A 19,670-nucleotide genomic window follows, 5' to 3' on the forward strand; every position below is an offset into this window, starting at 1 on the left:
TCCAAGTTATGTTTAAAATATGGGGGTTGGATGACTTTAGAATGCGTCTAAAAGATCTGAAAAATATTTTTAATGTTTATATGCATAAAGATATACCTACCTTGCAGCAACTGTTGGAAATAGAGAATAATTACCACTTAAAATAACGAAGATGATGAAAATCAAAATGAAAAACATTGGTTTCCCTCCATATGGAGCGGTCATTATTATCAGCATAAACACTGTAAATGTGCTGCATAGGAACAACATAGCAGTCTGTAAGGATAAAAATAAATTCTTAATATAGGATGGGACTAGAGAGATGCAAGAGACATTCTTGAAATAATTGCACGCACAGTTAATTAGTGCAAAAGTAATTTGCCCGATAAAGAACTACCTGTGGTCGGGGACTCTCATTTTGGAGGTGACGCGTATGTAGGCTGTTAAGATCAAGAGTTAAGACCCACTTTTCCAGCATCGTTATCACCCAGCATGCCCAAAGACCCCATATTTTTTTTTATAAACAACTGTCACCCAAAGACACCTTAGGCCTAAAAATTGTTTGATTGGCGTAACCATGGTAACATAAAAAATTAGGGTAGGTATGTCGGGATCTTTTTCCCCCACTTGTAAAGCTGTAAATTTTTGAGACGTCTGTGGGACTATTTTGGCACTCACCTAACGTTCCATTAAAAAAAAGCCATGTCCTTACCCAATGTCTCCCTAAGTCCAAAAGTCCGCGTCTCTCACCCAAAGACCCCATATGTTTTTCACATTTTCCTCTCACCGAATGCCCATTACTACAAAGTCTCAGCCTTGCACCGATTTCATAGTGATGTGCACCCCCTGATTCCCTGGACATTAATTGTGTTGACTCTTTGTTCAGGTAATATTGTCTTTCGTGGAATAAAGTACAGTTAGGTAATGTCTTTGCGCCATATACTTTAATCACTAACCTTATATGAAAACATGTCGGCAAGTATTCCCCAAAATATTCTCCCTCCTGCGTTACCAATTGCACCAAAAGCGCCAACCAAGGCTAGAAAGGTATCATCTGATATAAAAGTCTGACCAAATGCCTGAAAAGGCAGCATGACATACTGCAGTTACTGTCCGTTTTCCTATACACAATACATAGTGCTCTTACTATTGACGCGTGACCTCTACAAATAGCGTACGTTAGAAGTATGGGGATTTGCCTAGTTAACGTCGCTGTGTGAAAAATAACCGGCCAATATTAAAAGTACTCTTCTAAAATTCTAGAAAATATAGTTTTGTAACATGTCCTAAATGTTTAGCTAATTTAGATGTTTGGAAATATTCGTACTTTGGTGTTTTAGTGTATGTTATAGGTAATAGTACATTGCCTAGTTAACGTCGCTGTGTAAAAAATAACCGGCCAATATTAAAAGTACTCTTCTAAAATTCTAGAAAATATAGTTTTGTAACATGTCCTAAATATTTAGCTAATTTAGATGTTTGGAAATATGCGTACTTTGGTGTTTTAGGAAGGATATGTAAACGACAGATAACACCAAAAATATGAAGAAATTATTTCCAAACCGTGTTAAGTCAACAATCATTATGTTGCTCATTTTCAAGAATGCTGGTTAACAAAAGCAGACATTTCGTGAACAAAGGTCCACATACCATTGTTTCCTTGCGTTTCCTTTATAATCGGTTACCCAACTGAAGCTATAATACCAGCTCATTGCGATACCGCACATATAAAACAGACACATGTGCACAACCAGAGAAGATCTGATTTAATCAGTTGAGCTGCTTTCAATGAGTGTTATCTTGGTTTAATAGCTTTTAATGGGGTTTAAGTCCTGCAAAGTTCGTGGTGAATTCTACTGTAGACATGACTGCATCATGATATATGAGAGTTGACACAATTGACAAAGATTTGCATTTTGTGATTTGCTTTTAAATAATCAAAGAATCGCATTTTCAATCTTTAAGTATTTGATATTATTCTGTCGGTATGGCTTATACATGAATACTCATGATCATATGTATGTTGAAAGGTTTTCCTTATTCATGAATATTCAGTGTTTTAAGCGAGAAAATCTCCCATCAACAAACGTACCTTATACAGCGTAGTCATAAAAACCGAGCCCTGCGCATTAAGGGCAAATGTGCTCCAGATAATCCAAAAGGCTCGAGTTTTGACAACCTCAGTCGGGCGTAGATTCAGACCAGATCCTTTCGTATCCAATGTAGTTTTGATGGACGGACCAACAGAACTATCCTTATATTCGTGTTTGTTTTTCATCAATGGCATTCTCTCACTGCTGGGGAGATTACCCTGTATAGAAGAAAAGATGGACATATTACAGGGGGAAATCTGAACATAGAATACAACAGGTATATATAGAAGATTTTCAGATACACATTGTGGTACTTCATCCGAATAAGAAATGTACGCACAATAATATGGTAAGGCAAACTACGATATTTAAATGGAAGCATATCAGTTTCCCGAAGTTGTATTCTTTAAACACATTTATTAAACTCGTCTATCGCTACCTGAATCTTGTCATGACGGTGTTCCTCTGGTTCAAAAAGTAACAATACTCCAATTAGTTGCATCACAGCATATATAGCTCCAAGAATTAGGAATGAATTCGGTACATTATCAAGAACTTCTGGATCATCGAAATACCTTAAAATGAACACACACACAAAGTAAATTGTAGTATAAGAGTTGTTCTATTTGTCTCACGCCTGGTAATTTGTGTAATTCTACTTTCTAACATGTCTAATGGAATCAGAGACTTATAAGTTTGGTATTTTGCATAATGATATACAGAAAACTAGTGATATAAAAGAGGAACAGGAGCCACACAAATGAAAGAATATTGTATTACTTCCCGGAAAAGAATCATAATTAAGGTACATTCGGAAGTCTCAAAAACTTGACATCTTTGTTCATGTTGTTCTTTCGTACAAAGTAGTAGACACGATTTCCTTTCAACCAAGATGCAAATAATTCGGTCGTATATGACAAAGATAGAATTCATTTCGTAGAAAGTGCATAACCGGTTAACCCTCACACAAACTTGCAAAGATTTCATTGTATGGTGTCTTATACCGTAAACAAATAAACAAATCCTTCAAAATCAAAATCACAAAGAATCCCAGTGTACCAAGTTAGGGATGGCTTTAAACCCCTGCCGCCGGTCGACCGTCGCACCGGCGGCATGCATTGTTCTGAACAAAAGAAACCAGGCCTAATCGCCATGTCTGTCAGGGCGCCGCGCCGACAGTCAATCAGGTGTTGGAATGTGAAGCCATTCCTTGCGAGGAACTCTTTCAGCTTCTTTGCTAAAAGTCTTACAGAGTCCAAGAAACTTTAAATTTGACAACGTGACAGAGAACTGAATACATGAATACAAAAGCCACCCAAGTCCATGGGAAGTGATTTTGAGAGAAAAACCTGTGTATCATTTTAATTCCTTAAGTTAGATTTACCTGATCAATATGGTAAGTGTTACGTGCAAATGAGTGGATTAAACTGTATAAAGTATGACGATTAGCATTTCAGGGACCTTGTAGGGTTCATTTTAAATTTTGGACTTGGGTGGTTTTTTGAATCATATACAAAGACAACAACGTTGGAATGAGATTATCACTAGTAAGATAATACAAAATAAAGCACACAGGTATGTATAATGTTGATAAGCATTCTGCCATGTAATATAAACCACACACGTTCCTTTATTAAACCCATTTATTTGATCAAAAGTCACTCTCCAGCAATGAATGTGTTACAAGTGGACTTTTATACATACTGGATTTCAATCAATGTGTTACAAGACTCAAATCACGGAATTGGGTGGTTCTTTCATACATGCTATTTCTCACATGCTCAATAGACACAGATTTGAATTTGAGTTGTTCTTTCATGCATACAAATGACAGGCCTGTGCATAGCAACAACTTCCCATGCTTAACTCAATTTGGCCAACGTATGGACTTGGGTGGGTTTTGTATTCATATTTTCAACTAGTTTCGCACAAAATGCATGATAATGGTATTCCTTGAAAACCTGGGGAGAGAGATACCGGATTTTGAGTCCCACAAAGGAAGAAGAATAATGAGCGGGAAAGGGAATGGCTAACACGAAAGAACAATATGAACAGAATTACGTTTACGAAATATATTGTGATTTTACATGGTCATAACATACACATGTTTGTATTACTAAACTTACCAGAGTTATATTGCGGCATAATTGAATTTGATATAATTCACGTGCTTGGAACGGCAAGCAGTAAATTTGCTGTCACGTACGAGCCTAAACTAAACATATCAGGATATGAGAAGATTGCATCCACACTGTATGAGAGCCAACAACAAGTGAGTCAATTCTCTAATCATTGACATCTCCCCACGGCCATGACGGCGTGCAATTGATGCACGGATGCATATGGCATACACTCGATGCACATGGCTTGCGGCACTATAATCAATTATGCAAAGACGAATTGTCGTCACAACAATATATATTGTGTCAAAAAATCCTTAGTAAAAATGTGAAATAGTTCGTTTGCACAACGTGACAAATATTAATTATTAACAATCTTGGAAAATCGCCACTATTTCAACACATTCTCTGTACTGCATCATTGGGAAAAGCCCTTAGATTGTAAAATGGATATGATGACATCATGGCAGAATGGTCTATTGATAGATTGTGAGTATAAAATGGAAAACTTTAGTTTGCTCTTGGCAGAATATCATGAGAGTTTGTAAACTTTCTACGTGTTGGTGCTTCAAAAAGAGGTACGTTTGAACCAGTTTACATAGCCAATAATGTACTATTTTAATACAGCAACGAAAGAGATATTGAGCGTATGAAAGACTTGCGGGAGTCTGGTATATAAAACAACAAATCTGTCAATAAAGTGAAGCAGTGCAAAAAGAAGCCTGACGAGAGTGATTGGTGAAAGAAACACCTTTTTGTGGAGATTGTCATCTGCGCAAGCAGTTAAGTGTTTGGAGAACTACACAGGAAAGTGTTTGGAGAACGGCGCAAGGTGTCAAGTGTTTGGAGAACTGCGCAAGGAATTAAAGTGTTTGGAGAAAGCAGCACCATTTTTGTGCGAGGATTTCATACGCAAATGATTATAAATGCAAGTGTGGACTTCGCTGAACAGTGATTTTCACAGGACAAGATATACATCAGCCGTCATTTTCGCAGGACAAGATATACATCAGCCGTCCAGAACATTGCAATAGAACTCTATGATCACCAAGAAGAAGACTGCTGGCTAAGTACTGATTAAAACTGTGATGTGTGATTATATTGTATGTGCAATTGTTGCCATGTACAATTCATATTTTACTTTCAACTAAAACTTAGATTTTGTTAACTAAATCAAACCATGTATTTTTGTTGTGCATTCGTGTGAATTCGGGTAAAAGGTGATTTTGGCCTTCAGCCTATTAAGACATACATACATACATACATACAACTGCATTTATATAGCGCAATTTCAAAGAAATGTTCATTGCACTTTACAGAAAACTTACCCTACTACTAAAGACTACAAGAAAACAAAAATATGCAAAAGAAACAACATAAAATCAGCAATGGTTAAAAAGATGGGTTTTCAGGCTACGTTTGAAAGTAGTAACTGTGGGAGATGACCTAATGGATGAAGGAAGATTGTTCCAGATTCTGGGTCCAAAGACTCTGAACGATCCATCACCTATCAGTCTGTTGGTCTTAGGAATGATAAGGCGCGTAAGATCTTGATTTGAACGAAGGCCTTCCCTAGTTGGAACACGGATGGTCAGACAATCAGAGAGGTAGGGTGGTGCCAGATCGTTCAATGTCTTGTAAATGTAGAGTAGCACTTTGAAGCAAATTCTCTTGTCTATTGGAAGCCAGTGTAACGAATTAAAAAGAGGTGAAGATGAGTGACGGCGTGGAACTTGGAAGATAATGCGGGCAGCACGGTTTTGTAGTCTTTGTAAGCGAGCAACGTCTTTGCTTCTACATCCAGACAGAAGGGCGTTGGCATAATCAATCTTGGATAACACTAGTGCCCGCATGGCATTACTGGATGCATCTTCGGTGACAAACCTACGAATTCTGGACAAGTTCCACAAGAGAAAGTTAACTGTTTTACAAATGGATGTTATATGGTTAGACATGTTCATCGTAGAATCAAAAACAACTCCCAGATTCCTGATGGTGGCAGATGGAATTACTTCAGCATCACCGATCTTTATATTGATGTTGGAGAGACTGGGCATATTGTGTGGAGGGGCAGCAATGAAAAACTCGGTTTTGGAGTCATTTAACTTGAGCATATTACAAAGCATCCAATTTCGAACTTCCTCGACACACATGGATAGCTTGAAGATGGCACATGCTGAATCACCAGGAATCTTGGGATGGAAAAACATATAGATTTGAACATCATCGGCATATATGTGAAAATGTAAACCATGAAGACGGATTATGTTTGCAATATACTGAGAATATTTTGTAAACACTCTTGGCCCAATAATAGAGCCTTGAGGTACGCCACACTCAAGAACATGCCTATCAGACATCACCCCTCCAACAGATACTCTAAACTGACGACCACATATGTAAGACTTGAACCACTGTAGGACTGTGCCTTTGATACCAAAGCCATGCTCTAAACGAGAGAATAAAATGTCATGGTCAATGGTATCAAAGGCAGCAGAAAGATCAAGCATAATTAAGAAGACTGCCTTGTTATCATCAATGGCCCTAGCAATATCATTGGTCACCTTGAGCAGTGCTGTCTCGGTGGAATGCTTTTCTTTATAGGCAGACTGACATAATTCATCAAGCTCATTAGCACGCATATGGTCATTGATCTGGATAATTGCAGTCTTCTCAATTAGCTTCCCTATGAAGGCGATGTTTGAGACGGGTCTGTAGTTCTGTAATTTGTTCCAATCTAGATTGGGTTTATTGAGGATAGGTGTGACAATTGCTTGTTTGAGATCACCTGGGAAAATACCATTTGTTAAAGAAGAGTTAATAATGTCAGTTACACATGGAAGAACAATATCAATATTCTCCTTTAGCAGCCAGGTGGGAAGGCTGTCAAGACTACATGTTTTGTTGGCACAATTCATAATAATAGAACGAACATCATCTTCAGTCAATTCTCTGAAATGATCAAGATGATTTTGAATAAAAACATCACTATGTAGTGAGGACACTGAGTCATTACCTGGAGGAATATCAATTACATTACAACTACTATCTTTAACACTACTACCCTTATCACTACTATCCTTAACACTACTATCCTTAACACTAGTTCTATGACTACACTTTATACTAATTCTAATTTTTTCAACTTTTTCATTAAAGAATTCAGCAAACTTGTTGCTTAGCACATCAGGTGTGTACAATGATGGCAGACTCTTCTCATTTTGGTTTAGTAAAATACCAATGACCCTGAAAGTATCTTTTGGGCTAGCATTATAAAGGGCGTCGTTGAAATGTCTCTTTTTAGAGTCCTGTAACATTTTATTGCAACAAAGATGCTGCTCCCAATAGGATTCTTTATCTGATGAAGAGCCACTTTTCCTCCACTTCCTTTCAAGTCTACGTTGTTTACGCTTTTCTTCTCTGAGATCTCATTATACCACGGAGGGCGAGAGCATACACGACGAGATCTTGTGGTTGTAGGAGCATGTTTATCAAGGACTCTAGTAGCAGCTTTCTCAAGGTGATCCAAAAGATCATTCACATTACTAGGATTCGGTTTCAGACTGTTATTTAGTTCGCAATTAAGATCAGTTTTTAAAGCCACTGGATCCACCCTTCTGAAATCCCTTAATGTACTAGTGACCCTTAAAGGGACTCGTCAGTATCAAGTTATAAAAGAAATCCTTCGTGCCAACAAAATGTGCAACAATTCCTTCAATTACTTACTTTTCATCAGGATGTTTTGGTAGTGATATATTCGGTGCTATATTATTAGGGTTGATATAAGCTGTTTGGACCTGATTAAAGATGAAAGACCCTCCTCCAAATCCTGCCACCACACATCCATTCGCTAGACCCTTTCTATTTGTCAACCACTTTAAATGGGAGAAAAGACAATAGTTGGATTACATTGAAATGAAATATTTTGGCTGTATGTAAGATATCGGTTTAGCAAAATAACAAATATTTTAAAATCTTAGGAATCAGATTGTAATCATGGTAATAGGTGGACTAAAATTAAAACTTAAAACCGCTTATTAAAAGCATACCTTCATGCTACAAACTAGCGGCGGAGTATATGCAATACCAACACCAACACCAACCATAAATCCGTATGTGATAGCAAGCACATAAAATGATGATTGTATCGTCAAGTATGAGAGCAACATGCCAGCACTGAAATAATATTCACAACGAGGTTATAAAGCAAAAAAACTGTTCACCCAACCAACATCTCCCAAAAACACTGCCAAGTACATGTAGCTATTGATGTTACTGTTACTTGTTTTTGAAGAACATAAATAAGTTAATTATGTAACATTGTATAAGCTTATAATTATGGAAGATTATCTTTACAAAACTAGTGGAATGATATGAAAGGACCGTGTGACGGGACTACAATCCCGGAAAAAATGTGTTCGAACACCCACTGTAATTCCCATGTTCATCTTAGTATAGCGCGCACGCTATATGAGTCACTGGAAACTAAGATTTATAATAGAGTTCTCTCAATGTTCATCTTAAGCATATCCCTCCCTTTCCCCACCAATCAATGTTGGGAGAAGATATGTGAAGATGAGCATATTGGGTATGCCAACATTGTACGGGGGTAGAAGGGGGACTATTTCCAATAAGGCCTTTAAAGTGTTCGAACAATATTTTCTGAGATTGTAGTGTTGGCACTCCTTTTATCGCTTTATAGGATAGTAAAGATTGCCGAGGTTGTAGGTGCACGCGTCTCGGTTCATATGCTGCTGGTTTTGAAAAAATAAGCATCAATATGTATGAACAGTAACAAGCATGATGAATCTCCAAAGTAAATTAATATAATAATAAATATTCACACGGATCAACATTTATCCAGGCATCAGCTTAATATGCATACATGAATAAACACGTTGTATACCTCATTATCCATCCTCCGAGTAGTGTTGTAAGTCGGAGTCCAAGTTTAGTAAGAAGAAAACCACTGCAAGGCATCATTAGCCCTTGTCCACATATCAACACCGCAAAGATAATTGATGTATCCTGATAAGTAAACAAACAAACAAACAAACAAACAAACAAAAGAAAACTATATAACAAATAATTCGTAACGATGCGTGTTGACACGATTCTACTCCATGGAATTCAAATTTTGTACTCCCAACTCCAAATTTCTTACGGGTGTTTAGATGTTTAACTTAAAATTCAAATAAACCGTGTTTTGTCTCCTTGAACGGTGTGAGCAGATCGTCAGCATACTGCTTGTTTGCACCCTAAGAACCACCAAACGGAGACTCTGCAATAGGCCTAAGTTTGACTGGAAGAGAGAGTAGTTCAAATTGAATTGCCAAACAGCTTCAAACCGATCTGAAACACTCCAGTGAAACGACAGCTCTTATGCTATCATAGAGGTAGCCGAGTGTCAAACGCAGACCATGCGATATGCTAAGTAGACCCCCTACTTGAAAATGGCAAAAACAACCAAATGACAACAAAATGTTTTCAATAATGTAAAAAATAATCATGTATTAACATGTCATTTCATCACGAAAAACACATAATTTTGTGCAATTTTTCTCAATAAATACGCTCGATGTGACTTAACCTCTTTTAGATCGTTATTGTTATTATCAGGATTGTGACTCATGATTGATTAAAATATGTACCTGGTATCTTAAATCTTCTGGTTTAGATCGCTCTCGGATGTACGACGTCAAATACGGGGACATGTTACCTAAAAAGAAAAGAAAAGTATCGATATATCTCCTGCAAACTTGCGTCATTGAAGAAAATTTCGGAAAACGCAACAATATAGCATAATAGCACATATTCACTGAAAAGTACAATATAACCTGTAATTTAGACATGCACAATTGTCCGCCCTTTCAGGAAATTATTATTTAGTAATACTATACCATTCAACGTTATTTTCTTGTCTAAAAGAAGTTGGGAGGGCTTCATGAATCGGAATGCAATAAGAAAAACAAAGTTTCCACGGTTTCAATGAAACTCAAACCAGCGATCTGTTACTTCCATCCTCACTGACTGCACCAACTGGGCGTCAACTATTATAGCAGTTGAAAAGGAGAAGTAGGATTATTCCTTTGTTTATATAAAAATAACAAATTTTTCCAAATTGATACGATGATGTCATTGCATGGCGGGAAATTTCTGCGTCTTAATGTTTTGTGCAAGATGCGCGCAACCCGAGAATTCTATATTCCAATTTGCACAGGATAGTGCAGCTTCTTGAGAAACGGGGCAAGTAGACCAGAAAATCCAAAAATCCAAAACATTATCATTTAAACCAATATGACCTAAAGATGTCTAATTCACTAACGAAACAAGCTAAAGATGTCTAATTCACACGATTCTTTTCATTCGGAATGTCCCTTTATCATTGCCACTCAACCTTACAAAAAGATCGCGGTATTTCTCTTTTGATATCGGCAATAAAACTAAAGAATAAAGCGGTAATATTTAGCTGCTTCCGCCAACATAATAGAGTTCATGTTTACGCATACGTTCCAGGCATGACGAATTTTACGCGCTCATGCGTAACGCGTACGCGTAACCTTGCGTTCGCGTATACGCTACTGGACTGTGGATTCATCACGGATTAACAACGGTTGGCTCCTGTATAAAGGTATAGGAAGAGTTGTTGAATAAAGATTTCAATATGAAAATTCTTGAGAATTTCCTAGTATATCATTGGTAATGGTACATGGTGGTAACAATATTTCTTACCCGGTTAGTTGTACATGTGCAACACACACAAAATTACCGACATTCCAAGTACTTTTCAATGTACAATATTATGAAACATGAACTTTATCCACGGCGTTTTTTTTTTTTTTTAAACATTTCTTGTTTACATTTTGCTCTCACTGAAAGTGAAAGCTTTCCATTTCATATTGAAGTGCCCGGGGGATGAAAGAATCTCGGCCGAGATCGAGAGGGGCAAGTAATGTTCGGCACCCCGTTAATTTTACCCTCCTCCCCCCAGAGATATTTTTGTACTGTTTATTGCCGCTAAACCATGAAAACGAAATCATGGATTTTTGTAAATATCTTACCAAATGTATAGAGAGTTCCAATGCTTAAATGCACGATAACGCCTCCGGTAATTGCCAACCATCCTCGGTAGTGTATTAAAGTCATGCTTGTATTTAGGTTTAAAGATTATTGTATGATTATATCATAGCTTATCATTGGTTGTTTCTGTCTATAGGTGATAATGTCAGTACTCCCACAAGCAAAAAGTCCAATATCGATATACATATTTCTCTTCCTGGTTTCTGGTTCAGTTTCTGCAGTGCAGTGTACATTAGAAAGTGTTGTCAACGTCACTTCACCATGTTCACGTATGTGTTTATGTTGGTATCGTCATGCAGTTCTTCACTAGAGCCCGGGACTAGAGCAAGATATTGAAGTTGAACTTTTGATCTATAGTTACATGTACATGTACGCGAGGCATTATGCATATTTTAGTTATTTTGTGAGGCGTAGTGGGATATTAAATTTCACTTAAAGGAGTATTTCGTGATCCTAGCATCCTCTTTTTATGACATTTTACATTAGATATCCACGATAAAAGCTTATTCCCAAAATTTCAGTTGATTCCGATTTTGCGTTTGTGAGTTATGCATGATTATGTGTATTGTACTGCTCCATAGACAATGTGTTGTATTTTCGTGGTATACCAGAACAAAATTCAAATTTCACGATATCTTTGCTAAACGATATCTGCAAGAAATATTTTGTACATAAACATTAGGGGTGGTGCAATAATTATGTGTACCCCGGGGTGAATTCTCAAAATGGTCTGCCAAAATCGCTTGCCCCCCTTTGGCCGTGCCAAAAACCTTTGCCCCCCTTTCGACGTGCCAAAAACCCTTTGCCCCCCCTTTTGACGTGCCAAAAAATCTTTGCCCCCCCCCCCCCTTACACATGCAAGATTTTGGGGAACCCAAATTTAAAACCTGAAATTGTCTTAACATATAATGCGAGGGCAGCGAGCAGGAAATTTTGCATATTTGAACGTGTTCGTAACGTTTTCCTACGCCTTTTAGGGCGTAATATAGAAACGGTGCCCAAAATATCTGTGCCAAAATTGCTTGCCCCCCTTTCGACCTGCCAAAATCGCTTGACCCCCCCTTTCGACCTGCCAAAAATGCTTGCCCCCCTTTTGGCCTGCCAAAAAATCTTTGCCCCCCCTATAATTCACCACCCGGGGGGTACACATAATTATTGCACCACCCCTTATGTAGCCATAGGTTTCCAGTGATATAAAAATCTCAACTTTTTTTGGGAAAAGTGGGGGATGATGCTGTGAATCACGAAATGCCCTTTTAAGAAAGGTAGAATCGGTATTGTTGGCAAAAGTTCATTCTACAAATCATATACTTTGAAAACTTGCTTGATTTATTGTTGTAAACGCATGTACGTTTTACAACAGTGTTGTTGTTTCAGCCCTCTTTAGGGGTGGTGCAATAATTATGTGTACCCCGGGGTGAATTCTCAAAATGGTCTGCCAAAAATCGCTTGCCCCCCTTTGGCCGTGCCAAAAACCTTTGCCCCCCCCTTTCGACGTGCCAAAAACCTTTGCCCCCCCTTTGACGTGCCAAAAATCTTTGCCCCCCTTACACATGCAAGATTTTGGGGAACCCGAATTTAAAACCTTAAATTGTCTTAACATATAATGCGAGCGCAGCGAGCAGGAAATTTTGCATATTTGAACGTGTTCGTAACGTTTTCCTATGCCTTTTAGGGCGTAATATAGAAACGGTGCCCAAAATATCTGTGCCAAAATTGCTTGCCCCCCTTTCGACCTGCCAAAAATCGCTTGACCCCCCTTTCGACCTGCCAAAAATGCTTGCCCCCCCCTTTGGCCTGCCAAAAATCTTTGCCCCCCCTATAATTCACTTGGGGGTACACATAATTATTGCACCACCCCTTACAACATAACTAAAAAAACCCAGGACCTACAAAAGTATCTACAAAAGCTCACTACCATTCACATGATGCTGTGAACTACCAAATTGCAACAGTTTAAAATAGTTGCTAATCTTAAATGTCTATATACATGTGTATGGTCATGTGGCTTATATTTGAACCCTAGTAAGGGCGGCGGCGTGACATTTTTCAGTTGAAAAAATTAAATGATAATGATATCTTCAAAATGAAGATACATTCTTACACCCTTCAAATTGGTCTTGTTTCAAAGCTTAGTTCTTTCTTTTGAAATTTACACCAAAACCAGGATTTTCCTTTAATTTTATGATCAATTTCTGCCTTTTATGCCTTTTACCACAGGCTTCCATGTAAAACAGTTAATTTTGAGAATTGAAAGTAATTTGTCTAAAAGTGACAAACAAAGATTGTATTCTTTCTGGTTTATGACTAAAAGTAGTTATTTAAAGTATTTAAAGGAGGATTTAGTGATCCTAGCATCCTCTTTTTATGAAATTTTTCAGTTGATTCCGATTTTGCGTTGGCGAGTTATGCATGATTAGGTGTATTACCCTGTTCCATAGACAATGTGTTATAATTTCGTTCTGGTCTACCAGAACGTAATTCAAATTTCACGATATTTTTGCTACACAAATTAATCTGCATGAAATTTTGTGTTCATAAACATTATGTAACCAGAGGTTTTCAGTGGTATAAATATCTCAACTTTTTTGAGAAAAGTGGAGGGATGATGCTGTGGATCACGAAATGCCCTTTTAATCAGCTAATTAGCACTAATTAAACCTTTTAAATAATTAATTATTCGTATTAATTAATCTTATTAAAACACATTTTCTAATATCTGTTATAACCAATTAATACAAAATATTAAAACTATGATCGAAATTATAACCTATACTCAAAATTTTGAATGATTAGACTAGTGCCAAGTTAGAATTTTGTGACTGCAAGAAAACTCGCCCGTTTTTGAATAATGGCCATTATTTAAGGGGGTTAGTTACTCTTTTTAAGATGTTTATTAAAATTATGCCCAAATTCTTAGCACATACTCAACATATTGATTAGACTTATCAGAGATGTAAAAGTTGATCTTGTTGGTTTAAAAGTTGCACCTGCCTGATATGGGCTGCACTGGAGCTTGATGAAATATTTAATATTTTGATAATTTAGTACTTTTAGAATATAGAATTATACAACAATAAGCTCTTCAAATTATGTATTCTGATTTCCCTACGGAAAGCCTGATGACAGATTAGAGGTTCAAACTTGTAAAGAGACTTTTGGAACACCATGTATTTCATGTATTAACCTAACACAGCAAACACGGCGTCAGTGTCGTAACATTAAATGTTGGGTAAGTCGGGTTATTGAAAGGTCATACAAAATACAACATATCTTTTAACATATTAAACACATGTTTAAATGTTCCTGGAAAATATAGTAATTAATGCCTCTGTCACACAAAGACTGGATAAACGTACATCGCCGCATAAAAAAATTTATCCGGTGGCAAAATCACCAGTCCGGCAGAATATTTGGGTGGGATGTCCGATCGTTAATATCCGGCAAATGATTCCACACCACCAAATCACACCACCAAGGTAAATAATGGCTGGTAAAAATCAGTGTTTTTATTGTGAGAACCACACCAGGGTTGATTTAATGGGGAATGGTTTTCTCATTATCTAAGCATAAAAAGATTACACTTGTCACAATTCTGAAATTTGAGGCACGTTTTTTGTTCTTCTTCACCAGATGACGTCACTACATAGAATCAGTGTGCTGTAAGATTGGCAGGATGTACATAGTTTGCGACGCGTCACTGCGAAAAATCGAGCTGCTTACCTACCCAATATTTTTTGGTTATATGGTAGAAGATATCATTAACATTAGGTAAAATGGTGTTTTGAATGAACCAGGGAGGTTTAGCAATGAGAAAACGACCAATTCCTCCATACTTTTAACACATAAATGAATAGGAACTCTATTTGGTGGCGTGGAACCAAATAACCGGCGATTCCGTCCCACACCAATCACCGTGTAGCACAAAAAACAGCAATGCGGCCATCGCGTCGGAATGTCATGGGCTATTGGGCCGAGGACCCACCTTCAAGCACTGCCTAAAATAATCACAGGCCTACTTAGGTTTACTATTGACATGGGTCTACTCAATTATGTGCAATTTAACTTTTTCTCTTCTCTGTTTCTCCCCTTTCTTTTTTTTTTTGTCTTTCAAAGCCCGTGAGGGTCTTTATTTTTTTCATTTTTTTTTTTTAACTCACAAACATTACATAAAATGCAAATACAATAATATCATAAAGTAAATACAATGTACCTTAATATTTCTATTTGCATACAAAATGAAATAAAACACACAAGTTTACAAACAACCATCAAACACGATACCAAAATTATTACAAACAACTTATTTTCTGACATCTTTTGGACAGAACTCATCTTAATATTAATAATGGTTCCCATTTCTTTACATGATAACCATAAGTATCTTTTTATTTGCAATTTCCTTCTCTACTTTTCAATGAAAAAACCCAGTGTTTAAAATCATTAAAGATAGGGTTAATTTCTTGAACTCTACATTTATAAATAAATCTTTTTGTCAATAATAGAATCAAGTTCAAAAAAGTGGCATATTTGTCATCATAAATACCAAAACATACTTCCCGATAGGTAATATTCACGGTAATATTTAATTCTCTCAACCAGCCAAAATATCATTCCACATTGCTTTGGCAAATTTACATGACCACATCAGATGCTTCATGGTTTCTTCTTCCTCCTTACAAAAGGAGCATTTATACTCATTAATTAAGCCAATTTTATAGAGAAACTTATTTGTTGGAAGGATTCTATGAATAAAACGAAATTGTAAATACCGTGTTTTGGTATCCAATGTACATCTATATGGCATAGCATAAATCAAATTCCAATTCATATCATTGACCTCAAATTCAACCTTCCACTTCTGTTGTGCTTTAGGGACTGGGTGATGAGCTGTATGACAAAGTAATTGATATGCAAATGAGGTAACTTTCTTTGCATTCTTGATTTGGGACATCAGCTGTAGCTCACGGTTGTGTTTACTTTCTAACAGCTGACTTTTAAAGGCTTTTGAAATAATATCTATCACACTCAGATACTTTAAGAAATTACAATTGATATCATATTTATCTTTGAAATTTTCATATGACATCCAATGCCCATCAATAATTAAATCAGATACAAAATTGACACCTTTACTACTCCAGGACTTGAAATATAAAGTTTTTCGGTTAATTCTTATGTTACAATTGTACCATAAAACTTCATCTGTTTTTTCATGATCCATATTCCTTAATTTAAACCAAGATTTCAACACATCACACAAAAAGGTGTTACAAATTTTGTCATAGCTGAAGTTAATATGACTTTTGGGATTACACAACCAAATCCAATCCCCACCAACTTTTAACAATTCATTTGAAAACAAATATTTCCAACTACTTTTATTCTCATCATCTAAAAACCTTTTAACCCAAGCACATTTTAAGGCATCAATGAAGTTATAAATATTAGTCATATTCATACCACCATCCTCTTTTTTACAGTACAACACATTTCTATTAACTTTGTCTGGCTTACCATTCCAAATAAATTTAAATAAAATTTGCTCAATCTTTTTAATGAATGTATTCGGTGGAGTTGGTAAGACGGAAAAGAGGTAAGTCAGCTGTGACAAAGCTAAAGACTTAATTATAGTGATTCGGCCTATTGGAGTAAGATCACGCTGAGACCATATATCAAGAATTGTACTTAACTGTTTTAACTGAGGCTCAAAATTAATGTTAATAAGCTCATCCTTGTTGAGTGAAATCATAATACCAAGAAATTTTACAGGACCTTTTGTATATTGATAGGTCTTATCTGGAAGCGTATGATCATTATCATTCTGTAATGAGCCAATCTTCAAAATAACAGATTTGGAAGCATTCAATTTTAAACCAGAAATTGAGCCAAAATTTTCAATAACATTAATAGCATTCATAAGGGATTCATTTGAACCATCTAAGACAAGAGTGGTATCATCAGCAAATTGGGAAATTTTTACACAGTTACCATCACCAATTTGGATACCTTTAATGTTGTCGTTGGATCTGATGGCAATACCCATCAGTTCCGCGCATAAAATAAAAATATAGCAGCTCAATGGGCATCCTTGACGAACGCCACGGGACAACTGAAAATATTTTGAAACATAACCATTATTTATTACACAGCTGCTTATTTGTGTATAAAATAATTTAATCCATCTTTTCAAATCATTACCAAAGCCAAAATAATCAAGGCACTTTTGCACATAATTCCACTCTAATTTATCATACGCTTTCTCAAAATCAATAAAGAAAAGTGTGCCTGGTATATCATTTGTATCAGTATGCTCAATAATGTCTAGAATTACTCTGACATTTTCACCGATGTATCTGTCTGGCAAAAACCCTGTTTGGTCACTTGAAATTACAGAGCTCAAAACCTTTTTCAATCTATTTGCTATTACCTTAGCAGCAATTTTATAGTCTACATTTAAGAGAGAAATCGGCCTCCAATTCTTCAACAAAAGTTCATCTTTACCATCTTTTGGAATCAGTGAAATGATACCCCTTCTTTGGCTAACAGATAATTGCCCTAAATTAAAAGAATAATTAAAGGATTTGACTAAAACAGACCCAATTTGGTTCCAAAACACTTTATAAAATTCAATGGGGTACCCATCAGACCCTGGGCTTTTCCCATTAGGCATAGATTTGATAGCGTTCATACACTCACCATATGAAATAATACCTTCACACATTTTTGAATCCTGGTTGGACACTTTGGGAATATCATTTTCAGTGATTCCAATTTTATGAAGAATATTTTCATTACCATGTTCATTACAACTAGCATATAAATTAGAATAAAAATTAACTTCTTCTTCTAAAATTGCATCGTTACCAGTTATGACGCTACCATCTGTCCCCTGCAATTTACTGATACATTTTTTTGAGTAATGACGTTTTCAAGATTCAGAAAGTATTTGGAATTTTTCTCTCTATCTTCTACCCATCTAGCTTTACTACGTATCATAGCTCCTTTGGCTCTGTAGCTATACACTGATTCCAGTTCTCTTTTCTTAATATTTAAATCAGCAAGAGTATCTGGGTCGTTTGTTTGATAATACAATATTTCTAGCCTTGTAATATCCTTTTCAAGATCATCCTGGTGTTTTTTACGATCTTTTGCTTTCCTTACAGAGTATCTTATGGTATCACCTCTAACAACGCATTTAATTGTTTCCCACAAAATCTGAGGATTGGCATCCTTGTTCTCATTAACAATGTTCTCAATACTTTCTTTGACAATATTTACATAATTAATGTCACTTAACAAGGAAACATTAAACTTCCAAATACCACGACCTGGTTTTCATAATTATCATTGAGTTTTACAGAAACCAAACTGTGATCAGTTCTATAACCATGTGAAATTGCACTATTTTCTATACATCCTCTCAGTGTTTTACTAATTAAAAAATAATCTAAACGACACATGATTGGTGGATTTGTGTTCGACTTCCAAGTAAAACTTTTACTATTAGGGTTCATTTCACGCCAAATGTCAATTAGACACCTTTTTTCCATTAACTTCAGAATTTCAGTGCGAGCTTTAAAATTAGTTTGCATTCTACCACCTTTTTTATCCAAAGTTATATTTAACACGCAATTAAAATCGCCACCAAATATAATTGAATCACACTGGAATTGATTAAGATGGTCATCAATTGCTCTAAAAATTCAGGACAATCATCGTTTGGTGCATAAATATTAACCAGGGTGAATGTTTTACCAGATACATCAATATCAATAATAATAAAACGACCATTCGGGTCACATAAGGTTTTCATAATTGTAAAATCAAAATTACTATGAAACAGGATACCAGTGCCTTTACTGTTGGAGCTTCCATGGCTCCATAGTGCTTTTGCACCCCATTCATTTGACCAGCATTTTATATCATTTGCAACACTGTGAGTCTCTTGCAAAAAATAAACAGAGAATTTCTTTTCTCGTAGCCATAAAAATGTTTCACGTCTCTTTTTTCTGTCCCGTAGACCTTTAGCATTCAACGTACATACTGTGAGTTCAGTCATTGAGTTGATTTAAAAGTATTATTCTGATATGCATAAAATTGTTCACTATTGATGGCACCACATATAAACATGAAACATAAAAAAGTCCATTAGGACTACACAAAAACATTAACTTCCTTGTGTACCGCATAATTACAGCTGTACCGATATGATATTCAATACGGTACTGTATACTCAAGGGATTTAGTTTCTCCCCTTTCTTATCTCTTTTCTCTCCTTTCTTATCTCTTTTCTCTCCTTTCCCCCTTTTCTCTCTTATTAGTTATTGGGGGACTTTTGATATTGCGTCACACACTCTTCAGAAAGTAGGGAGACGTCACCCCCTGTCCCTCCTCC

General features: G+C 36.3%; 1 protein-coding gene across 1 annotated transcript in view; it reads right to left on the reverse strand.

The window, feature by feature from the left end:
* LOC140155938 (uncharacterized) overlaps positions 1–19,670 on the reverse strand; it is a 35,673-nt gene that overhangs the window by 2,716 nt on the left and 13,287 nt on the right. Inside the window, exons 11-18 of the mRNA XM_072178966.1 lie at positions 9,844–9,911; positions 9,099–9,220; positions 8,242–8,368; positions 7,919–8,067; positions 2,512–2,647; positions 2,072–2,290; positions 936–1,058; positions 101–255 (exon numbers count right to left, since the gene is read on the reverse strand). Coding sequence (XP_072035067.1) covers positions 101–255; positions 936–1,058; positions 2,072–2,290; positions 2,512–2,647; positions 7,919–8,067; positions 8,242–8,368; positions 9,099–9,220; positions 9,844–9,911 — 1,099 coding nt within the window. The remainder of the gene's footprint in view (positions 1–100; positions 256–935; positions 1,059–2,071; positions 2,291–2,511; positions 2,648–7,918; positions 8,068–8,241; positions 8,369–9,098; positions 9,221–9,843; positions 9,912–19,670) is intronic.

The sequence above is a fragment of the Amphiura filiformis genome, chromosome 6, assembly GCF_039555335.1.
Source record: "Amphiura filiformis chromosome 6, Afil_fr2py, whole genome shotgun sequence".
Lineage (NCBI taxonomy): Eukaryota > Metazoa > Echinodermata > Ophiuroidea > Amphilepidida > Amphiuridae > Amphiura > Amphiura filiformis.